The sequence below is a fragment of the Caloenas nicobarica genome, chromosome 5, assembly GCF_036013445.1.
Source record: "Caloenas nicobarica isolate bCalNic1 chromosome 5, bCalNic1.hap1, whole genome shotgun sequence".
Taxonomy (NCBI): Eukaryota; Metazoa; Chordata; class Aves; order Columbiformes; family Columbidae; genus Caloenas; species Caloenas nicobarica.
In genome coordinates, this window is record NC_088249.1 from 60,323,131 (window position 1) to 60,348,800 (window position 25,670).

Consider the following 25,670-nt stretch of genomic DNA (forward strand, 5'->3'; position numbering starts at 1 on the left):
TCTGGGCTGACATTACATGTTTGAAGGTACCACGTACCTGCTGGAGATCGTAGTAATGTGTTATCCCAGCTTACATTACTTAGAAAAATCTCTAGCTCAGAAAAACAGCCAACTCGAAGGCTGGTCGCCATTTCATCCACTCCCATCCCCACGACACCCCTCTGGATATTCAGAGAGAATTAAAAAAAAAAAAAAAGTTGTAAATTTACAGTAAACCTGCAGTTCTTTTCCACAGCATGTAAAAAAAATCCACAAACAAAAAAAGCCCACACCGCTACCAAAAAAATCTACTCTTAATTTCTGCTCCTATGAACAGAGAATAATATGATATTAGGGACCACATTATGCTAACTAGAAAATAATAAGAGAATTGAAACTACATTTGTAATTGAACAGCTATATAAACATGAAGTTATGAAGAGCTAAGATTGCTGTTCCTGGAGGGTACTTATAATGGTTTTGGTTAGGTCCTAGTAATAGTGAAACGGAAGTTTAAAATAGGAAGCCAATTAATTAATGAACACTGTGCAAGAAGTGCAAACAAAATCTTGCCAAATCAATAAAGCAATTTGTTCACAGACACAAGCCACCAAAGCTGATCCTGACATGGCGTTTGCTCAGATAAGAAAATAAACCAGCAATCACAGCCCTGCAACTTTAAAGGGGGAAAGATTTGTTAAGTGTCCCAATTAACTTGTAATAGCAATTCCTTACATTATCAGGACTCTCTTCTAATACATACTGCTGACAGTAACCATGCTCGCAAGCAGAGCAGCTGACTTTGAACACGCTGACCTTGAGCAAGCGAATGCCCTCGGCAGCATGTACTTCTGGCTTATTTCACCGCAACAGCCTCACCATCTATAGTAGTCTCGAGTCTCTGGCCACCACCCCTGACTATTTTAAGATATCCCAATACACTTCAGTGATGCACAGTTCAAAGTGATAGAATAACATCTGCTAGCATGTTGAAGTGCAAGTTGTTTACAGAGGCATTTTTAGCTTGTTCTGTCGCTTCCCTGACAGAAAACTCAATACATGAATAGAGCTTTGCTTCCTGTTTAAACATCTAAACTCTGAAATTCAAAAAAAAGAAAGAATTTTAGGCATTGTGAAAGGAGAAAAACCAAGACATCCCACTCTAGATAAAGCTTATTTAGAAACCTCAAGTATGTGACAGTAATGGATGGACTTGAAAAAGCAGTTGCTTCCTGAGATGTCAGTTTTGCATGACTTCTCCCCTTGGCCATCCCTATAAAGAAAATCCATATTAACGTGTATTGTTATTATTTTAAACATATGTAAATTGTATGTTGATCCGATGTTAAGAGAAGAAAAATCGACAAGTTACTCAGCTACAACGGATGGGTCATAATAACCCATCCTGCCAACAGTTGTAACCTACAAAAAGAAATATTCAATTTAACAAAAACACTATAGGGAGGTACTGTCAGTTCATGTTCTCTGGAGTCCCTGGAGTGACAAGGATGACATCTAATCAAGTTAAAGGCCAGTGTGGAAACAAGCCTCTCCAGGAATTGACAGCCACGAGATTTTTTTTTTTAATAATTTGATGGAATGTGCATAAGAAAGAGGGAGAACAACAGATCAAAAAATTTCATAAATTTGGGGATGGAAGGAGGGTGGGGGAACAGCACAAATTGTTGGTGGTTTATTCCGAAACCAAGTATGAAGCTGAAAAAGTAATAAATAAAAACCGTCCTAGTGCAACAGCCTCAGAGCCCACACACAGTAGCCCAGCCCACGGGCCATAATTAAGCCGCAGAATTCAACTACTTTGTTCTTTTTCCAAAACCCTTTAAAGCAGAAGAGATCACGCTGGATCAAATCACTCTTCTGAGCTGCAGTAGAACCGAGTGAACGCAATGTCAGGACCACGGGACACAATGATTATCAGTCTTCCTCCATCCTCTCTGATCCTTCGTGGGAGGGAGGGTGAGAGGAGGCGAGGGGGCAGAGCCTGCTCTCGTCCAACAGGAATCCATCCAACAGCGATTTTTCCATCTCCCTGAGCTCCGCTGCAACACTAGTGACATTTGGCATTTTGTCTGGAACGACTCCGTTGATTAGCAACTACCCTTAGATGGAAGGCTGGAGGGAGGGTATCACTGTCCGATTTGGGAATGAGTTGACTCCACCGAGCGCATCTACTCACATCATTTGCTTTTTCGTTATGGGCACATCGCTGAATAACTGGGATCGTATTTTACTGCTGTCACCAGCGGAGCTGAAAAACATTTCCAAGCCACAAGCGTCCTTTAATAACCAGACACCTTCCATTCTGCCAGCATCAGTCGAGTTGTCCATCAGCCTGCCACAGGCTCAGCTGGTGCCCCGTTTTACAGGGAGATCAATTCTATCGCTTCCCAATTCATTTCATTTTCCCAGTGAATTTGCCTCTGCCCAACAGCATATGGACCACTGGATGCCAAGAGAAGTATCCTTCCATCAGGAGACTGAGTGCTCAAAATGTATTTTCAGTAACATTTCCAGCTGTACTTTAACAGCAGTATAATGTGATGAAGCAGAAGTTTTCCTGGGAGACAGGAGGCGAAATATCAGAAACGCAACTGTTGGGGCAGCTACACGGGCAACCAGAGCAGCGACTGTTCAGCTCCCTTCGGAGGCTGCGCGCAAGGAGCACACAACGAAGTAACACACTCGCTCCTACACCTGCGATAGCTATGTCTAAGTCCATGATATTAGAAGGATTTTGAGTGATGTTTTATAAGGTTTACAGAAGTCTCATTTTCAAAATCCTGTCTTTTAGGAAGACAACCCCAAATTTAATCAATATGAAGATGACTCCACTTGAAAAACAAGCAATAACTCCTCTCCAGCAACTGCAAGCCCTAGACATCGTGAAGCTCTGCACACACAAACGCTGCTGTAGATCTCCCTTAGTGATCTATGCTCAATGTGCAGTGCAAACATGGCAAAGTGGTTTATGAATTAAGTTGGTGCTACAGCCAAGCAACAAGTGGGAGAAGAAAAGCACTGGAGAAGTTTGGGGCTTCATTATTACCAAACCCTGCCACATAGATGTTACCATTAGATGGAACTGTGCATCCTTTAAATACAATTCTACCCACTCTGAAATCAGCTGAATGGTACAGATGACAGTGATGTGCAGAAGGCATTGCTGCCATTTGGGTATCAGCTAACAAGTAAAACCAAACTCCTTAACTGCTGTTGTTGTGCACCGCTATTTCAAAACGTGGAAATTATACACAGGTTTCAACAGAAGTTTCTCTGGAAAAAAACTCCTGGAGAGAGTACTAGAAGAAAGGTCTTCTGTGAAACCAGCCATAAAGAGTTCTCTCTGAACACAAAACACTGAGGTAATTGCTTCTCATGGCAACAAAAAAGAAAGTAACTTGGGTCTCGGAAGCAGATGGGCAGGGCAAGCTTGACCATTATGGGACAAGAGGAAATGGCCTCAAGTTGCACCAGAGGAGGTTTAGATTGGGTATTAGGAAAAATTTCTTCACAGAAAGGGCTGTCAGCCACTGGAACAGGCTGCCCAGAGAAGTGGTTGAGTCACCATCCCTGGGGGAGTTTAGAAGATGTGTGGATGAGGTTCTTAGGGACACGGTTTAATGCCAGTGTTGGGTTAACAGTTGGACTCGATCTTGAGGGTCTCTTCTAACCAAAAGGATTCTATGATTCTATTCTATGATTTCAGATCACTTGGCTCTCCATGGAGGTCACTGTTCCTTGGAGCAGCCATTTCAAAGCCCCTCTTCTCACACCCACTTCCCTAAATACGTACCACCTCAGGAGAGAGGCAAAGCAAAGAACAATGACTTCCAGAAGGAAACACCAGGCCCTGGGAAGGCTTTCTGCCTCACCAGATGAGTGCAAGACAACGGATTTAGAAATGAGATAACTGCGTTGATTCCCTTCCTCCACAGCCTGTGCTGTGTGATAAGGGGAAAAGCAGCTTTTGATTTAGGATGCAACACTCCCCTTTTCACAATTTGGGGCACAGCTGACCAAAAGGAAGAACATCGACATACTTATCATACCATTTCCATATATGACAAAAGCTTGATCACCTACGGTGGATGTAAGAGTTATTTCTTTTCAAAATGTATACACTGCCTAGTTATTTACCTACTTAGATCATTCACAAAAGGTCAACAGTCTTAACGTGTGAGGCCAGCAGCAAAGAAAAGGCTTCAAATACCAGATCTCTCTAGCCCACAGCTATTAAAATCCAGACCAGCATAAAAACAGCATGTAAGCACAGACATCTTTTAGGGAGTGTTTGGAATAACATTTCACCTTTAAAACAAACAAAAAATAATCTGTGACTTAAGACAGTGTACTGTGGTTAATATTTCTTCATATCCATACTCTAATTTCTAGCAATACATAACAGCTAGGAGTTTCCAAATGGTAATGAAATGTCAAAAAGTATTTTTATACTTGTTGCTCTTTTTACACTCTTGCTTTCTCTTTGCTTGACAAAGCTGAAACAGAAACAGGAAAACATCAAACCATTATCACTCCATCCAGCTTGTCTCCATTTTTCTGCTGTTTACACCCTTTTAAAATTCAATTAGCCTTACTTTTTAATGATTTCTCCTCATACAAAAACACGGTAATGTCTCCAATAGTCATCGTTATGTCACCTCTTCTTCTGCTGTAGACTAAGGTAAGGCAGCCCATTGCACATTCACCTGGCTGTATTATGTTCCCTGCCCTAAATCCTAATCCCTTTAGTACTTATTTTTCCACTTCATTACTCACTTCCTCTTCGGATGTTAAATACTGATACTATCATTCAAAATAAAACCCATAACATTAGGCTTTGTGGCATTCTCCATTCTCAGGATAATTAGCTAAGGACAGTAAAAAAGAAAAAAGCAGTGACAAGAACTGGAAAACAAAAAAACCCCCACACCACACTAAACAACATCATCCCTTTCTCTTTATTCACTTCTGCAAAACTTCTTCAAGGGTTTCTCTTGAGCTTTCCTGGCAGCCCCTCTCATTCTCCACCATCGTTCAAGGGCATTTCATTCATTACAGGTAAGGCTCATGACAACGCACATACAGCTTGAAGAGGAACAATTTTCAAAGATTGTATACAAGAAATAGAGATGGGATCATGCTAATAAGAGGGGTGCAGTAGGGAACAAGCATTTTTTAAAAAAACATCTCCAATCTGAACTCTAATTGGATTAATTTAGCTTGAAGCTTTAAATAAAAATCTATTTAAATGAATGTCTTCTTGATAAATAACCTAAACAAACACATAGCACCATGGAGCTTAAGGGGAAGGGGGTGGGGGGAAGAGATTTCAATGTCCCAACTGCTGCTCAATTTTTTAAAGGGTTCGTTTCAACATGTCATAGTCAAACAAGTCAGACCTGCACTGTCACTCCCACCCTTTTCTAATACAAAAAACATTTAAGTACAGTCATATTTTACGAAGTAGCTCCTTATCTGATTGACAAGAAGCACAATCTCTTGCAAAATAAATTCTACCTCAATAAAATATATTCTCTGAAGGCCCTTCTTATTCCTCTTTAAGGCTTTTCTCTTCGAATTTCCCTGGCATCATCTATTTTGAGACCTTTAGGATCAAATCCCTATTTTCTGATATTATTTACACTCGTCAGGTGCTTCCAAAGCAATAAAGTTTGAGAAAGTGCATGCCAAGCTACACAAAGTTAACTTCAAGCACACAACTGGTAGGGAGCTTTGCATCCACGATGAAATCCAGCACGCCAAAAACCTTTTCAGAAGTAAATATTTTTAGAAGTAAATTTTTTGCTGAAAACAATTTTGAACTGTAGTATTTTTTTTTCAAAATTAAGTGAGTTTCAAAATTATCTCAACCAATATTTAACTTAAATATAACACCAAAACTATTCATATAGGCAAGATTCGAGCCTTCCTTCTTTTTGTATATCCCTTTCACTTTCAAAAAAGTACAGACTTCTATTCTACTTTATAGAAGGATTATAAAACTATACAAGATAAAAGAATATGACCTTCTACTGAACAGCCTGAATATTTACAAAGCACTTAAGTGCAACTCAGTAACTAGGAAATTTCGGGTGCACATTATATGAGTATATGAATATCATTTATCATCATTGAGCTGAGACAAGCATGTACACCCAAGAGTTTTATTCTTGGGGGTGGGGAAAAAAAAAATAATAATATTTTTGAATCTAGATCCACAACGAACCCCACTTCCTCAAGCTTCAGTGCATGTAATGTGATATAAGTACCCCAAATGCATGCAAGGTGGCAAGGAGTTGCACGTTGATCTCCCCAGCATACAGACCTGCTCAACCTAGTAAGCATGTCAAAATTCTATATATAGGTGCAAAGGAACATCGACCCTGGTAAAACAAAAATACAGTTACAATTTGTACATGGGCAACTGAATAAGCACAACAATATGATGTCTAACAAGCTGTCTGAAACAGAAAATACAATTGGAAACTAGTTAGTCAAGAATCAAGTACTACAGTAGGACCACCCAGCTTGGCTGTCGGCAGCCACTCCCTGTGGCCATTCCTGGGTGGCAGGAGGGAGAAATGGCAATAGCTCACAATAATCTGCAATTGCTTCAATAAATAATCAGCCAAAATATGTAAGGAAGTATTCTCAAACCACGCATCTTGAGTATCTGATTAATTAAGAAATTGTACAGAACAGGTGATGCTGAGACATTGCATTTGTCTAGAACCTCACAGAATTCATGCCGCCTTTTCAAGACTTGCACATTTATGTCCTGGGGGGCCCGAAAATACTGTATCTTGAGTGGTGCACAGCTATTACACCAAAATGAACTCCTGAGTTACTTAATTGCTTATTTCCTCTCGTAGACGTTTTTGTATAATGTAGATATGCATCAATCCATATGGTTTCTCAATTTAGTTTTCTGTTGATGAACTTTGTGTAGTTTTTAAACCCTTAGCTGCAGTTTGTAATTAAGAAATGGGGAAATGCAGGTGATGAATTAGAATATTTTATATGAGCACTGCACATGAAATGTTCTTGTTTACAAGCTACAGTCAAATAATAGACTCTTCTGGCATGAACTCCAATCACTAGTTTCATCAAGCCTAAAACTTCACTGCACGAGTTTCTATTTCCAACATGACTAGCTGCAAAATATTTAAAATTTTCTTCAAATTGCTCAGTGCCCTAGTTTACTAGCTTTTTACTGAATTTGCAGAGATACGCGATACCCAGGATGTACTATTGCCAATGATGCAAAGCAAAACTGAAAAAAGTCTTCAATTGAGACAAGGTTCAGCTTATAAAGAAAACAAAATGACCTCAGATGCTAAATACTAATAGCATCTACATGTCATACAGATTGGATAACTAAACAAAGAAAGGATTAAAGAACAAAACCAGAAATATACCTCCATTTTGAGGCCAATGCAAAATGCAACCATGTGCCAAAATCACTTTAAATGCCTGCCTGGTATCACCTTAAGCACCTTTAAGTATCCTATCACTAACGCCAGAAGTTCACTGACGTCCACAGCTGCTGAAGACACTCAATCAGAATTGAATTTATAAAAACTAGGCAAAATATTTACAAGTGCTGGAGAAAAACACAGAGACGTTTACATAATCTTTGGCAATAGGATATAAAAATATGGCACTTCTAGTACACTGTCCAGCTGCTTTACAGAAAAAAACTCATCCCATTAGCAAGGCAGGAAAGGCACCCTAAACAAGCAAGCGAAAGCTAATTTTTTTTCTATTCTCCTTTTAAAAAGTCTCAGAGGTCTCAAAATAACAGTAAGTGATGAGTTCACAGCACAACACAAAACATGCTTCCTAGAAAAAAATAACAGTATAAAAATATTCAAAGCAAGTATTCACATTTAAACCAGTAACCAACCATAATCTTAGCATGGCCTTCATTCTTACATGGTCCTTATGTTTTCCAAATTATTCTTATTAGTTATCTGGAAGAGTAATTATTTAAGCCATCAACTTTAATAAATGCCAAACCCCTGTTGCATTAAAAATTAAAAACAATGTAAAAGACACCTACCTGTAATACCGAGATTGTAAATACGTTGAACAAATAGTCTTTGATACATGGCTGGCAGACCCAAAATCTATTACTTTAACCCGGTAAGGCTGCCGAACAGGATCCACCAACATAATGTTCTCTGGTTTGAGGTCAGCATGGATTAAACCCAGACTTTTTAGTTTTTTCAGTGCAGTGGCCACCTGTTGCAGAATAGGCCGTATTACTTTCAGTTGCAGAGGGCTGAATTTGTTTTGTTTCAGGAAGTCGTATAGATTCTGTTCCAACATCTCAAAAACCAGACAAGTATGGTTACGATGCTGAAAGCATTCGTAGGCTCTCACAAAGTTAAATTCATCAGCATTTTCAGTACTCAGTCTCGCTAATATGCTCACTTCTATTTGTCCTTGGCGTGCATACGAAGGATGATTCTTCAGGATTTTGATTGCGACAACCTCATTTGTCCCCCTTTTCCAGCACTTCACTACTTGTCCAAAGGTCCCTCGCCCAAGGAAATCAAGAACCTCATAAGTGTTTTTCACAGAGCACAATACCTCATGCTGTACTAACTGGTAATCGCCATCTCCGCTTGTACCACTTTGTTTTGAAGTTGCAGCCGTGGTCACAACCGTCACCGGGTTTCCTACGTTGGTTTGCAACATTGCAGGCAGGATAGACAGTTCATCGACAATCTGCATCGTGCTGCTTTGATTATCCAGCTCTTCGCTCTTACGCTTCAATCCACATCGCTGGGGTCCTTCCAGGATATCTGACCGGCTTCCTTGCGTCCCAGTCCGAGGTGCCTCCAACTGAGCTTGCTGCGCCCGCGCCGCTAACGCTTTTGTAGCACCTGCGATATTTTTTAAAGCAACAGCATTTGACTGCAACAAAAAGTTCTGTCCTCGAGGTCTGTCAAACGGGTTTTTAGTCTGAAAGTATGTACTAACCCTGTGGGGAGAAATTCCAAAGTTTTTACCATTCACATAGATTTGCGGGTAGGTTCTTTCGTGGTACACGCAACTGCTTGGTTCTAGTTTTAGTTTCTTCACACTACAAAAGGCACTTGACTGGGTTTGATAAACATATGGTGGATAGACCAAGACTTGTGAGGCCATACCTACAGAAGAAGAGAAAAAGAAAGAACGAGTGAGAACCCTGCATTCACATTTCCAAGCTTTGCAGCATCTTCCTCTTCTAAAAACATCAGGGCACGAGTATATTTTCCAAACAAGCTAGCCTGCAGTTATTGCGTATTTAGTTTCTCATGGTCAAAAGCAAGGTCCTCGTGCATCACCAGCACACACGCTTCAGCACGCAGGGACTGCAGCAGCCACAGGTGACAGCAGTAAGCGTTTCTGCTGGTGGCACGGGGCAGGACGGACAGCCTGCGGCAGGCCACTACTCATCATTTTTCAAGCAGGGGAACTATACTTCGTGCTCTTAAAAACTCAGCTTTCAGTTAAACACCCCCACCATTTCTACATATAAAATTAGCATAGGGTTCAGTAACGTAAGTTAAATAACCAGCTCAAATATTTATCCACGATGATGTAAAATAACTTAAAAGCTCTTTATTGTGAGTCAATTCTACCTGTTACACAAGGTATCTGACCTACTCGTCGTAACCACTGTCAGGCTTCTGAGAACGAATGGACAAATGATGCAGAATTTCACAGCAATGAAAATGAAAGCAATCGAGCCCTATGATGAAGCCCCAAATACCTCAGGGGCATGCACATGTTCGACTTTCCAGACAAATTAAGGTGTACAGTAATCTAATCCATTCATGAAAGGCAGGTGCTTTCTCTAGGTTATATGCTGTCCTGTTGCAGAAGTTTGCCCCCTACAACCGTGTCACTGATATGCAGAGGTACCGTGGTTTTTTTCCATGCTTCAAATTCAGATTTGGAAACTAAATATTAGCCTCATACTCTCAGTTATCCCAATTTAATGAGTTGGGCCACAGAAAACATGCAGTCTAAAGTAACCTGTTAAATTAACTAGGAATAATGCTCTACGGACCTATAAAATATGCCCCTGATCAAGATCATTTCTGAAGACTGGGCTGATAATTGTACATAGAGATCTTACAGGGAGAGACTTCCCACAGAAAATTCATTTTCAAGTGAATGTGAAGGGAAGAAAAAGAATATATTTTTCTATGTCTGTTTTCTATATTCTGTGTATATTTTTCCTATATTTTTGAATACTTTTTTCTGCCAACACAATTACTTCCTTGCTAAGGGAGAAGTGAAAGTTAGAGTAAAAGATTATGGATAATTTCAACTTTTGAATTCCCAGTAAGGCTGAGATCAGAGTTTCAACCTGATTGACTCTGCCTTCCTCAAGGTCATTGCAGCCTCTCAGAAAGAACGCTCGCACCTCAGAAATGGGTCACAAAGAAGAGTTTTGCACAAGAGGAGGCAGTTTGCCAACACAAGAAGCCCCAAGCACAGCAGCCCCATTCTGCACAGGATTAGTCCCACTGCCTCCCCAAATTCACCCCGTGTCAGGACGCCAGCTCTGAGAGGGATTCAATACCAATAATACTTAAATTAAACCACTTTTTCATACCAGGCGCATGAAGATTCTGGCAATAGGTATTTAAATTGCAGATGAGTCACATAAAACTTGAGCCAGACATTGCAATGACTCTGATCAAACGAAAACTAACCAAACGTACAGCATAATTATTCTGAAGCTGTGATTTGATTTATGGAAATTTGCATTTAAACATCTTAAAAGTGATTAAAATAATCATACCATCACCTCAGTTTATATCCTATAATGTTTTCTGCCCCAGCAGCAGCAGAAAATTTCAAAGCCTTTTCCTTTCCAAAGGTGTTTGCCCAGAGCCAGACAATGTAGAAAGCTGGAGATCGCCACCAGTCAGGCTCTCTCACCACCAACCATTATGGGACCGTCACTGGCCTCCTGCTCCACACCAAGGTTTTAAGGCTAACTCTCAACCTCAAAACACAGGCAAAAATTCTCCAAATTCTTGAATCCTCTCCTAAATAACGTACTTTGTTACAAAGTGCCCAGCGTACAGCATAAGCGTATTACTGACTACGGGACTTACCCTCTCTGCTACAATAATTTTATTTAAATTGATCGTTTCTCCTAACTGCATGTGAGAAAGCTACCCTGCGGTGAAGGAGGTTTTTCTGAAGACAGGACAACAACTCGGTGGGTGGGAGCAGAGTCCTCTAGAACAGCCAGAAGACCACTCAGATCCTCCACCGAACTTGTTGGGACCACTGGCCTTCAAAAACATATAAGTTTTCTACAGCTCCTGCTATTCAAACCAGTCCAGAAGGACTGGAAGGACACAGTCCCCACTTCCTCTTTAACATTAATTGCAGTTGGATGAAATCGGGATATCATCTTCTGGGTCTGTGTAATTTCTTACAGGCTTATCTACATGACCCTGAACTCCAACCACACTAATAGGTCTGTTCTCAGATAAGAAGTGTTTATTGACTTCTTATGAGAATTTTTTTTCATGGAGTTGCTAAAAACAAATAAATACAACAGATTAAATACCCTGCAAGAACAAACTTTGATGCAACCATGACAGACTGAACTAAAAAAAGTCAAATTTTACTCCCGAAAAGTAAAAATGGTCTTAAAGTTCTTGTACAAGTATCTAATTTCTTACCTTTCCCTAAACGCTTCCCCCATTATTTTGTCTTTTCTTAAACATGTACTTCCAGATGCAAACTTATTTGGAGAAACTACAGTATCTTCATACAACCAATGAATAAAACACTTTCACAGGTTTTCCTGTGAAAAAAAGCACAACAAAAATCCTGCAGCATCCTGGGATGCTTCAAGACCTCTGCCATGGTCTGCAATGCTCAGATGACGTTGCAGACAGAAGCTCACTCTTTACTGTACATTAACACGTGTGCAACTAAATACACCAGAACAGCATGCAGCTATTCAATACAACCCGCTGCTGGAGGTCTTTGCTATGAGAAACTAAGTTTTTCAATAGAATTTATTTTTCCCCCCTCTCAGATGAAAACCCAGCCCGACACCCTGAGAGCGGAGCTGCACGAAACACCTTAAAGAAAAAGGGAAAATACCGTAACACCCTCTACTACAACAGCACTGCCATGTTGGGGGGGCTTTTTTCTTGGTTTGGGGTTTTCTTTATGGTTGGGGAATGGTGGTGGTTTAGTATTTTGGGGTCTTTTTTTGTTAGTTTTTATTAGGTTAGGGGTTTGTTTTGTTGAGGGTTTGTTTTTTTTTTTTCCTGTGAGACAGGGTTACTTGGTTTTTTTGTGGGGTTTTTTTCCATTCATTTTTGTTTGTTTGTTTTGATTGGTTGGTTGGGTTTTTTAGGGTTTGTTGGTTGTTTTGGATTTTGTGTTTTGGTTTGGTTTTTACTATTCAGGTTACAATATAATCCCATGTCTAGCTCCACTGGAAACAGCAAAGAGTTACTGTGTTGCAGGGTTGGTTTTGGTTTGGTTTGGTTTTGGTTTGGTTTTTTTAATCAGGTCTTCTGGTAAAAGAAAATAATACACTGCACATTTTCACCTGCCACAGAGTGGATCTTTCTTTTCCCTGCCTTCTCACAAATCACTTCACTGAGTTTATACATCTTTCTGCACATATCGAGACAGCTCCCGCTTCCTCATACAAACTGAAGCTTGTCAGACTGTATCTCTGTTAACAATTCCAGTAGCACAGTAAGAAAGGGACATGTAGAGCAAAGCAGCCGGTGCTAAAGGAAAGAAAAGCCTCATTCTGTGTTCATTTCAGGGAGGGTTCTTCAGCCTGAACATGCATGAGCAGCTGGTGCACGTCTTCCAGTTAAAGTTCATTTAAAATAAAAACCAAGCATGTGCACTACAAGCCCACTCCAGGATGGAAACCAAAGCAGAGTAAACAAAACCATCAGAAGTTGGACAGAAGAGCTCAAACCCCAGAGGACATACCACAGGCAGCCTCCAGCTACTGGAGTAGCTTCAGGCTCGATCTTCAGTTTGAATCTCAGAGAAGTGGGTCCCCACACACACATTTTTAAAGCCCTCTCCTTCCCCAAGCGCAAAATGACCATCAGAACTTCACCTCCGACCGCTCCCAGGCATCGGCACAGACAAGCCAAAGCTGGCTCCGGAATTCTCTGGTTTGTTTTGCTCCGATACCGAGGTTGCTGCATCCCGCCCCACGTGCCCGGTGCTGCAAGCGAGCACTGCACGGGATGTGGAAACAAAAGCCTGGCTCAAGACACCTACCAACGATTATTATCTCTAGATAGGGTCGCTCCAAAGGAAACAAGTCTTCTTGGCTCTAAGTTTGAAGCAGAGAAAACTGTGAAGTCTGCGCTGGACTTATTAAATTATACAGAATGTATGAATTTTGATCAGACTTAAGACTGAATTCTGTGCTTCCGAAGTAAGTACTTACAAAGTAAGGAAGTACACACATTTTAAATAAGTAAATTCATTGTTTATTCTTTTAAATAAATAAATACAACTTCACAAATGATTCACTATAAACAGGGGCCGTTTCACAGTTTGCCCCTCCCAGTCAAGCTTCTCTCTGTAGAAACTGAATAGAGAACCACGCAGATGTTGCTCAGTGAAATGGAGCATCTCTGGTAACGTCTTGCTAATGTTCACCTAATTGTAACAACACTCTTTACTAGATTCTTACAATCACGGCTCCAGCCTTCTCACGCAGTCCAAGGCAAATTCATAAACATGATCAGTTTGGCAGGCTGTAACAACCTCGAGAGGCACAGGCTGTTCCAGGCCTGACCACCATTAATAATTAACTATAAACTGACATTTCCTCATGACAGAGTAAGGACGGGGGTGGCAGTTTAGCAGAGTAACTAGTTAGTAAACCCACTTCCGTGGAGCTGATGAGAAATTTCCACACTACACCCTTAATTCTTCTGCAAAATAAACAGCCCCTTTTAAATGCCCCAACAAGCACAATCACTACACTGCTGTAGTAAAATGCCCAGCAGGCAAAGCCCAGCCAGTGGCAGTCACCTAATTGCATAGTTACAATTTAACTCAAGAAAACTTGTTTTCCAACTTCTTTCAAGCTTCAGTCAGCGAGAACCAGTTCCAACACACTTGCACGGTTCTCACAGAGCAGCTGGGCATCCAAGGGAGGCTTTCTAAAAGCTCGGTCCCTTCCAGCAAATGCACAATTTGAGCAGTAGCACTTACGAAATGTCTTATTTACATTATGCACCATGTTGACACTTGCTGTCATCTCTCCCAGGTTTAAAAAAAAAAAAAAAGTTCTTTTGATATTAGGTGCTGCCCACCCAACTTCTCCAGTTATTTAGCAAATACAAAGCTCAATTAGTTGCCCTCTCTTTCCACACCAGAAGACGCCTTATTACTGGTAGTTGCAGCACCTCTGTGTTATTGTTTATTTTGGACATGTAGCTGAACACGCTGTAAGGACGTGAGTGCTTTCATACCCATGAACTGTTCACCCTGAGGAATTCCCTTACTCCAGCTGTAAGACTCATAACAAAGCCCTGGCAACTGAGGCATCTCGCAATTTATACAGGAAAACATACCCACAGAAAGTACAAAGCATCAAGAGATACAAGCTCAGGGAACTCCACTCCCCCGGCCACCTTGAAACCAGCTCTGCAAACAGGTCTCTGACCCCTGGGAGGGATGGAGCAGAGCAAAGGAGAAACCCCCGGGGTGTCCCAAGTGACATGTGCCACATGAATTGTTTTCTCACATAACCACGGAGGCAACACTGGATGCACAGAGACTCCTCCATCGAGAACAGTGGGATGCAGAGGGACCTCTGATGCTCACCAAAGCAGCCAACGGCTTCTTCCAGGGGTAGCGACCAGAGACCCAGGAGCTTAATGACAAAAGCAGTGATTATGTTCTTTGATTAAAACATGTAAGATATTTCAGAGCTCAGGAATTTTGGCTCGTCATGCGCCAACAATTAAGCTGAGCCGATGGCAGCCCTCGCCTGACATGAAACCTCAGTCCTGCAGAGATCAGCAGCGAAGGTTGAGGCTGAAGGCCAGAGGTCAGTTGCAAGCATGGAGAGAGTCTTAGTGAGAAGCGAACAACAAAATGATCCAATTTTGCAACTGTAGAATGCAGTTACTACCTGCCTGAGAAAAATGTTACAAGGCTGACTTTAGATTTGTGCAACATTTGAGAGTTTTTAAATCAGACACTAACAATGTTGCACTGATACCAAAACCTGAAAGTGTAAGTTCATTTAAGTGCCATGCAAACTAGTCTCAATTGCACCGTTGTCTTAATACTTGGAAAAAGAACACCATACGCTGAACACAAACATATTTTATAACACATATCAGAGTGAACTCTTATGACTCAATGCTGTCATTTGTACTAGTAGCAGTACTGAAGAATACAATCACTATATTCATATTTTCCACAAATATCAAAAGCTAAATCTTGTGATGCCAATATGACTGCAATCACAGTTAAAAAGACAAACGGAACAATACTTCAAGTATTTATTTTTCCGCTGCGTCAGCCACCAGCCCCGAACGAGAGCGGGTTCCCCAAATCAGAATGTGCCACCATCAACACAAACAGCACATTTCGACCAGCCGCAGCTTGGCCAGCCTAATCTCTTCTTTTAAAAGACTAATTCTTTTTGAACCTGAAAACAGTGGGCACACTGCAAAAGTCCCTAAAAGCGGTGTTTAGGAGAGCCCGCACCTCCGAGTTCTGCTCGATGGTCCAGCACCAAAGGATGTATTTAAACAACCGCTACTGTCTGTTGCTGTTCAAGGCAGTTAAGAGGGATCAAGGTGAGTAGAGAGGCAGGACACAAAGCTTTTTCCACCACTGTTTGTATTTCCAGAAGATTTCGCTACCTTACCTAAAGTAAAAATAAAATTTGATAGAGAGGTTTAGCTCAAACTGCCTGTTTGTAAACCACCTGTTCAAATGCTGCTCTTTAAAAAAACCCCGCAACACTTCCTAAACAAATACATACATCATTTTTCCTTCTTATTTCCAGTCATTTTATTTTTTTTTTTTATTGCTTAATTTTGCATTCTTAGTCTGCTGGGCTTTTGTTAGAATTAGAAGCGGACTAACCCGGTTAAGAAATGTATTTAGCAGTTTCATTTTAAAATAGCTCTAAACAATATCAAATGCAGCTCCTATAAGAACATAAATCTAGATGTCTATTTTCCTCGTTGCTACTTCCCTATCACAGAACGGCTGGTACACCAGAACAACCGCGTGCCCATGAAGGGGTCCTACTTACATCAAGGCAATTCTTCATCGAGTTCTCTAAACTACTCAAGGTGGAGAAGGTTCACTCAGAATTCTCTTTCACTCTCTTATTAGAGGAGATTTTCAGCTGGACAAAGCATACATCAATACAGCAACGCAAAATTACTGTTCTCCCCACAGCACTCGCACATTAGGTTTGCAACAGAGTGCACACAAATAACCTGTCAAGCTCATCGAGTCTGACCGGCAATGCAAAAATTTGCAAATCCAGGTCTACTGCACCAAGAGGGCACAGTTCAGGTGTATAAAACTGTTTTCTACACACTGAGAATTATCCAGTAGCAAGTAACATTGGAGTTAAAACTTAACCCAAACACAAAAAAAATCATAATTGTTCTTCCAACAAGACCAACAAGAACTTAGTTATCAAGCAGTTACTGCCCAGATCATATCCAAATTCCTTCTGCAACAAAAATATTACAGTAAATAAGAAACTTAGCCTTTTTTTGTTTTCAATCTGACGTAACTATAAAAGAATTAAGACACCCAAACCAACACACTTCTCTTGATGCATCTTTTTCTGCTGCACTTGGCAGGTCAGTCACCTCAGCTACACCCAGGAACAACTTTCAAACATACACTTACTGAGCTATATACACACAAACATACATATTTATACACACACACACCCCCAGTAAGTACATATTTGAAATCTATTTTTATATATACACAGACAGAATGAAAACTCTTCAAAGTCCTAGCTGGGTTTTTTTTAGAATATAAACTCCTTACTTAAAACTGTGGTTTTAATATTTTGCTTTTATGTAACAGGTGTTTTGCTTTCATTGTAAACAACATCATGATGATAGCATTGGTTGCTTACTGAAAACAGCTGTATAAATTAGACATGGCGTATGTAAAACAAGAAAAGAGGGGAAAATAGATGTTTACCATTTCTTTCAGATTTCTAAAGATGTGGAGGAAGCAGCAGTTCCTACGGGCAAAAACGAGTACATTAGAAATGCACATTCCCTCACAGAGGCTCAGTCTTTTGCCTCCTAACAAATCAATAACTATAGTAACTCATATTATAACGTTTCCCAAAGCCATCAGTGCAAGAAATTTCGCCCTCTCCTCTACATGGATGAACTTATTAACTATACAGAAAAACATGCAAAAGGAAAGGCAAAATTACATGCAGCATATGAGCCCACTAGCTAGAGAATAATACTAATAAATGTACGACAGTTTTTCCTCTGTTGTGTTCCCTTCCATATCTAATAATCTTTGTAGAATACACTTTTAACATTCACTCTTGTTTTAATCATAAAAACAAAGTTTAGACATCTCTTCAAAGTGAGTTTTAAGAACACATTTAGTCTGAAAGAACACTTGGCACAAAGAGCTCCCAAAATATTGAGAAAAACCTCAATGTCCTCTTGCAGGGCCTAGAGCTGCTGGTCAAGGGAAGGAGTGAGCCCACAGCAGCACTTCAAAAGCCATAAAGGTATTAAAAAAACCCCTTTAGAATCTCATGAGAGCAATCTGTTCCTATTAGACTGAATAGCAATTAATTTATTGACTCACAGAATAAGTTGATATTAATAGATAAGAAAAAAGCAGTTTGTCTCCTCTTAAGAAGAAGGCCTGTTCCTTCCAAAGGACTTCACAAGTAAGATCCCAAAGACTAAAATTCCTTTATTAAACAGATTCAAGTGCTGAAAAATAAAGATATTGTGAGAACCTCCTCTACCCCTATAAATAGTTTACATCTTCAAAAAGAATCTGGGGAAAAAACTTCTCAACTAGAACAGGCAGATTTTAGACAAGTAAGCACTCTAATCATTCCAAAAAAACAGCATAATTGAAAGGAAAAAGGTAAGGAAGTAGCAGATGACCTAAGTTTCTAGGAAAACACAGGAAGGAAGAGGCTTACAAGGCAATGATGCACATTTAACAGCTTTTCAGTCAAAAAAGCAGAAAGACATCTTACAAGAAACAAAAAGCCTTCTGGAAATTGTGCAAGTTCCACCAATTGTTGTGTACCAATACAGGCAAAACCTGCACCATACAGAAGAGGGAAAAAAATGAGTACATTTTAGTCAAACTAGTGAAATAAGGTAAAGGTTAAGACACCATTTTTGTAAACACTGACAAAGGACCAAAATGAAGTGGCAAACAATGAGGACTGTGGAAAAACGTGAGAAGAAATGTGGTTTTGTAGCTACACATGAAAATTATTTTGTAAAAGTAAATTCCCAAGGTTTCAGATAAAGTTGTGCATACACATAATTTCTATAAATACCTGATGCTAGTGGTTACTCTTACCTTCCAGAGCGAGCTTAAATCACCACCAAGAAAAAAATAAAGTTTCTTTCTTCCCGTGTAATAAACTTTGTATCAATTATCAGCACTGAAGTTTGTTTTCTCTCTGCTCTTTCACATTTATATGACAACCTTCTCATTCAGACGTCAAGCCCACACGAGCTCCTTTCTGTGGGCAGGCACTTGTTTCAGTCGACACCGGGGAAAGGTTCGGACATCAGCTACATCCAAAGACCCCAGGGAGCGGGTCTGGAGGGATTTGGTCACACTAATAAAAGCAGCAAACATCTTTGCAATGAAGACAGTCCAGCCACACACAAAGCACAGCTGCACCAGTCATCACAGTCCCAGATTAAGTTCTTCTAAGCAGCAGTTTTCCTGCCCAGGGAGCAGTTTTGCTCTCTCCCTTTATCACGCTTCAAGACAAGGTGAGGAGAACAAATTCCATCTCACGGTTCAACTTCTTACCAAGAGTTAAGTAAAACCAAAGCAAAACTCCTAAAATAACCCAAAGCAAGTTTCCCCAGGTACCTGACACCACTTACCCCAAGGTGACAGCGAAGCTCAAACTTTGCAATAAAAATTTCGTCTCACCCAGCAATTCAAATTCTCACCAGTCTCATGGCTTGGAAGTTAAAAGTACTGGTCAACACACAGACACAGCTGCAGGACAATACGGTGCTGTGACCTAGAAAAGCACAACCTCCAGCACTGAAATCATAGAATGGTTTGGGTTGGAAGACCTTCAAAGCTCACCCAGTGCCACCCCTGCCACGAGCAGGGACATCTTCACCAGCTCAGGTTGCTCAGAGCCCCGTCCAGCCTGGCCTGGGATGTCTCCAGGGATGGGGCATCCACCACACCCTCCTCCTTTAACGATGATTTAATTGGACTCCGCACAGGTATTAGGACCTGGGCTTTCTTGTCCCAAAATTCTTCCACCACTTACTCTGCATGGGCAGCTACTGTGGTCTCGTATGTATTTGGCAAGTAATGTTTATACAAATACGAAGGCATTTTCATTTGGCAATAACTGAATGTTTATATGAAAAGCAGTAATTGTATTTAATTTGTACCATGCTTTAAAAAGCACTCAAATAGTTTTCTAGAATTGGGAAATTATTTTAGTAAGAGTTGAAAGAGACATGAGTTTAAGATTACTGATTTTAAAAATACTTTTTTTGATAGGAGTGTTACTCATAACATGCAATAATAATTCTCTGTACATAACAATCCATTTCCCTTTTTTATTATTGAGATAGTTGCTGTGACTTTGATGATAGTAAAAGTATAGGAAAATATTTCTCTTAGCTGTTTTGTCTTCAGATATTTCACTGGATGTTATTTTATTACAGTGTCTTGGAACTCAAATTTAACATTTTTCCAGGCTTCATCCTGTTATACCCAAATATTGTAGAGCTGGAGAAATTGCCATACTTCCAAAACGGAATATTTTCTAACCTTTCCTGAAAACACAAGGTGAAAAAAGACTGTAAAAAAAAGTTTATATAATGCTGAGACTATGAAATATGTAAAGTTAATAACATAGGAAGAGGTATTCTGAAATTAAACTGACTTCAAGTCAACGAATAAGGACAAAAAGAAATAAAAAACACAAAACAGAACTAAACTAATTGAATTGACTTGCTTAAAATCACTCCAGTTATTTGGCTCTTGTTCCATTTTCAAGCAAAATTGCTAAACTAGAGATTAATCCCATTTTGAAAAAAGTTATCCACTCTCAAAATTGAAGTGGAACATTAAGACACTGTATGAAAATAGTGACATTACATGAAAAAAAAAATATAAAACCGTACAAAGACTATTGCCAAACTGCATCTAAAAACAGGACTCACACCAATTCTTACCATCTTTCCCAAAGTTCGCTAAATTGAAATAAAACAACTGAAGAATTAAGGGGGGAGGGGAGAGAGAGGATCTGCCCTGTAGGAAATACTACGCGATCAAATAAAGTCACAAACTAAAACCCACTTTCACAACTACACGTTGTTCCTCTGCTCATCTGTCATCCAAAAGTTAGTGCCTCTGAAGAAAGACGTAACTTCAGTTTCTCTAGAAATCTGTACAAGAAACAGAGGCTCTAACTTAAAATGGTCTATAGAGGGGGGCAGGGGAAGCCGAAAACAGGTAACAGGATTTTCCAGGCTTTGTGCTTCATTGTAGGTGATTTCAGGTCAAATAAAGGGTGTTCGCTGTCTGCAGAAGTCACAAGAGGTAACCCATTGCTAATCTATTTCACATCACTTGCTACTGAAAGTTGCTTTAAATATAGTTGATGTGGTCATTCAAGGTGCACTGCACACACACCGGCCATCCCGAACGCGCTCAGCGCTCATCCTTCTGAATTTCTTCAGATTTGGTTTCACGCACAACCCAGAGTCCTGAAATAGTTTCCGATACCTAGAGATCCATCTCATACTTCACCCAAAGAATGAGCTTTTCTTCCAAGACCTGGACTGAAAGTAATACACATTTTCCGCTCAATCTCCAATTTTCAGTCAAGAGATCTGGAGAAGTAAAAGTAATATTTCACTGACTCTTAAGAATAGAGACATTAACTTAGTAAAAGCTCCCCAGCATGGAGCTCAACTCCTGCCTTATTTTCAAAGGCAAAGAAAATTAATTGTTAGACCAGCTGAATATAAGTATTTGACCAGCTGTGAGTTTACATAACCCATCTACAGGAGCTTCACAGTGTCAACGAAGAAGTGCTAAGAATGTTTTCTTCATCAAAGTAATCCCGCGCCAAGACTTCCAAAATTCTCCCAGAATTGCACCGTAACATCGTCGCGGAATTGAAGCAATTCAGAAACACAAAAGGTACAAGCAAGCTTTTTCAAGGTGTGAAAGGTGGATAGTATTTCACAAAACTGAGCAGGGAACACATAACCGAGGAGCGCTGGTATCGCCACCAGGACACCCGACTTCCCCGGTTCTTCTTCCCTCGATCGAGAATCACCAGCTGATTCTCAGGCCCGTGCTACCCGGTTCATACTTGTGTCAGTCGATGGAGCGATTCACCTCAGCTGTAATGCTTTTGCATATGGAATTAAATAATTATATTCCACGAAGTTAAGGCTTGTCTAGCAAAAATTTTTTTAAAAGCATAGATGTTCTCTGCTGTTTTCTGCAAAGTTCTGTGCAAAAGGCAATACTGCCTACACTAACTATTCTATACATGCACAACAGCCGCATGCCACAATACCTCGCAGATCTCACATGGCAACAGAAAAATTTAGCTCAACTAAATGAGGTTTTCCTTCTGTATTTTACGTTCTTCCAAAATACATGTTCCGCCTCAAATGACAGTGCTGTGCCCGTGACCGACGCTCTTCTTCCCCCTGACACACATAAGAAAGCCAACTACAAAATTTCTGTTTCGAAATGCACCGTTTTGTCAAAAGGATCTTTATTACTACAATCAGCACACTGGCAGAGGGAAAATACAAGAAAGAGAATACAAACTGTTAAACAGAAAACAATTCAAAAACCCGTAAGACTACAATCCCTTAAAATAGTACAGACAGGCACATCCCTAAACACACAAGCTCGGCGGAGTGGAGCCTGACATTCCTACATGTTTAGGTTGGGATTTTCAGAAGAATTAAGTACAGTTAATTCTGTTCTACCCAGGAGCTGAGTAAGCTGACCCTCTGCCTCCCACCACCTTTAACAGACGCAATCAATCCGACAGACGCTCTTTGGAAAACGCCTCCAAAACAACGTTTGTTTTGAAGCAACTACTGTAAATTGAAGCACGCAACAAGAAAAGCAGCACACACAAATTCTGATATTTCTATCAGCTGTGTCAACTTCTGTAAGACAAGCTGAAAGCTCAACTCTCCCTCTCCACACCCTGTCTTTGTCTCCAGCATCTCGTTATGCAGGAGCCAGTCTCATTTCCCCGTTTCTGTAGGTAGTTGTTTGAAAGATAGAAGGGAGGAAACATGCAAACACAAAGACTCAAACAAAGAAAAATTACAGGCACCAGCAGAGACCCCAGGTTAGGGGCAGCCTCCTGAGCAATTTTTTTTAATGAAACTTCACCCCGTGTGATGGAATTCCTCTGATTAAAGTGTCCTCAAACCCGGAGAGCCACATATCAGCGCCACAAACCAAATTAGAACACCTAGGCAAACATATCTGGGAAAAAATAATTTACAAGCACAACCGATGCCACACCCTGAGCAAGCAGCAGAACCCGCACGACAACAGAAGTCACTGGTAATACACGCATTAAATGAAAACTCTATCTAATTCCTGTTTTACATGATTATAAACACCATCTCACCGTGTGCTACCATAAATGGTTCGCGGCAGCACAGATAAAGCAGCCACCGCTGTTATATCAGTATCAGTTTTCTCCTGGTAAGTCCACGTTAACACTTTGCTCTATTTATTTGCGATCTCACCATGCCGCTTCGTAATACAGTCTTGACCTATTTTCCAGATGCTTAATTAATCTCTTTGCTGGCTGCCACACTTACTAGACAGTTACTGTGTAAGTTTTAAACTTAGCTGATAGAAACCTTTAACAATAATTCCATAACAGAGCTAATTTGCTATGTCAAAAAGTAAGTCCTCAGAGTCCAGCCAAGCTCTCCTACTTTGTGTGAAATCAATCAGAGCATAAACTTTTTGCAAATGATGTAATGGGAGGTAATACGGGGGGAGGAATAATCACAGAAATATGCATTGTTATCAACAACTGCAGCTTTACTTAATACAATTGCCTCTCATGTTAATAATATGTTTTCCCGCAATTTAAAGATACTAAAGTAACAGAAATAAACAAGGTTATACAGAAGCAGGAAGGTGCAAAAACATCAGAGCGCCACATAATTTCTGGGAAGGCAAGGCTGGGAGTCTCAAAACAACTTACCAAGTTAACAAAAAAGGAAACCATCGCAGTTTTGGCACCGATGTATTAAGTCAGACGCAACAGTTAGTAACAGCAGTATACCCTCAAAAGAAAGATATTTGTATGTATGTAAGCACATAGCACTGACGACTGAGGGCTTGATGTAAATAAATTTTAAAAAAGAAAACCACTATTTCCTATAGCGCTAGACACACACGAACGCATCTGCCAGTTTTATAACTGACACCGCAACAAAACAAGAACCAGAACAAACCCAGCACAATCCCTGCTGCAATCACCATTGTGTTAAAGCCACCAGCAATAACCCCCCCCCGCTTTTACAGAGCTCGTTCTTGGGAACTGACCAAATTTCACAGCGCCAACTTCCTTTCCAGTTGTTTTTATTTATCCCGGCCCCTCCGCACCATTTGCTCCCCCCCGCCCCAGCGCCGACTCTCCCCGCAGCGCAGGGGAGGGAGTCCCGCTGCTCTCTTCGCGGGGCTCGGGTCCCGCCGGGGCTACGAGGAGCCGCCGAGGCGCGGGCGGCCGAGAGCGCCACCCGCAACGGGAGCAGCGGCCGCCGCGCCCGGGCGGCCCGAGCGCACCGTACAAGGAGGAGGCGGCGGCGCGCCCGGGAGGGGAGCGGGGCAGGAGCGGGGTAGGAGCCGAGCCCGCCTGGCCCCGCCGCCGGTAACGGGCGAGGCGGGCGGCCACGCCTTTCCCCGGCGGGCGGCGGCCTCGCCCGGCAGCTGGGGCCGCGCCGGCAGGGTCGGGGCGAGCGCTTCCCCGCAGCGGGGAAGGGGAAACTTCGGGGACGCGGCGGAGCAGGCGCCGCCGAGGGCGACGGGAAGGGGAAGCGGCGCCGCCCGCTCCGGCAAGGGCAGGGGCGCACCGAGCGCAGGCGGCGGCAGCGGCCGCCGCGGGGCAGCCAGGGGAGCCCAGGCCCGGCCCCGGAGCCCCCCACGGGAAGGAGCCGAAAGCCGCCGGGGCGGGCAGCGCCCCTCTCCGCCCGGCGGGATCGGCCCCGCTCCTCTCCCGGCCGCTCACCTTCACGGATCGGGCCGCGCTGGCGTCCGAGCTGGAGCTGCCGCCGCCGCGCTGGGCATGTCCGGGAGCGCCACGGGGAAGCGCCGCTCCGGCCGGGCTCAGCCTCTCACCCCCGCCGCTCCTGCCGCCGCCGCCTCGGCCGCTGCCATCTTGTCCTGGCGGCTGGGAGGGAAAAGCCCCAGCTCAGCCCGCTCGGCAGCCCGGGCCTCCGCCTCATCTTCCCGGGGAGGGACCCAGCCCGCCCCCGGCCACCGCCTCCTCCACCTCCTCCCGCCTCCGCCGCTGCTGTGCCCGCGGCGGCCTAGCGGCGCCCGCCGCCGCCCATCGCCCCGCAGCGCCGGGACGAGGCCCCGCCGAGTGCTGCGGAGGGGGCCTGCGGGCCGCGCCGCACCGAGGCCCCGCTCCGCCGTGCCCCGGCCCCGCGCCCAGCCAGCCGGGCCCTCCCGCCGCCCGCCCGCTCCGCCGCCCGGCCCGGCCCGGCCCCGCGCCTCGGCGGCAGCGGCAGCGCCCCCGCCCGGCCCCGCCGAGCGACGCCCGCCGCAGCCGGGAGCCGCCCCGGGCCGCCGCCCAGCGCTGCCTGCCCCGGCGCTGCGAGCGCCCCGCCAGCCCCTCGGCGCACAAACCAAACTCTCCCGGCGGTGAAGCTGCCCTGCCGGCCGCCGGCGCTCACCCGGCCCTCCCGCCCCGACGAGGCGAGGCAGGTGAGCGGCCATCGCCTCCGCGGCAGCAGCTCAGCCCGGGCAGGACCCCCTGCCCCTGCACCAGCCCCCGGGAAGCCGTGTGAGGACAATCTGAGATGCTCCCAGCGCTGACTCTCCTCTGCCCGCCCCGCTCTGTCGCTACCTGGCGGAACGCAACCTTATGCTTTGTGAGAGCTCTCTAAGGAGCACCTGCGAACCCCCTGACAGTCCTAATCATCAAACACCAAACGGCGAGCTCTTCTTCCCCATCTCATTGACTGCCAACTACAGTAACATCCACAGATACATAACGTGCACGATGAGGAAATTGGTGTCAGGGAAAAGACCCGACTCTGAAGACCTGCAGTTTGGATGATGACAACCTGAGAATGAACACGTGAACCCCAAATTCATGCTCTTGCTTTATAAGATAAAGAGACACCCCTCCCCAGCCCTGAAAAAAT

At 42.8% G+C, this 25,670-nt stretch overlaps 1 protein-coding gene across 3 annotated transcripts in view; it reads right to left on the minus strand.

Moving 5' to 3' along the window:
- The window catches only part of HIPK3 (homeodomain interacting protein kinase 3), a 71,386-nt gene extending 46,411 nt beyond the window's left edge, over nucleotides 1–24,975 (minus strand). For 2 of the 3 annotated variants that reach the window (XM_065635098.1, XM_065635096.1), the window contains exons 1-2: nucleotides 24,527–24,760; nucleotides 8,063–9,158 (exon numbers count right to left, since the gene is read on the minus strand). In XM_065635098.1, coding sequence (XP_065491170.1) covers nucleotides 8,063–9,156 — 1,094 coding nt within the window. In that variant the 5' untranslated portion in view covers nucleotides 9,157–9,158; nucleotides 24,527–24,760. Of the gene's footprint in view, nucleotides 1–8,062; nucleotides 9,159–24,526; nucleotides 24,761–24,790 lie in introns of those variants that run through there. The other variant, XM_065635097.1, reaches the window with a different exon arrangement.
- Nucleotides 24,976–25,670: the final 695 nt, after the last annotated feature.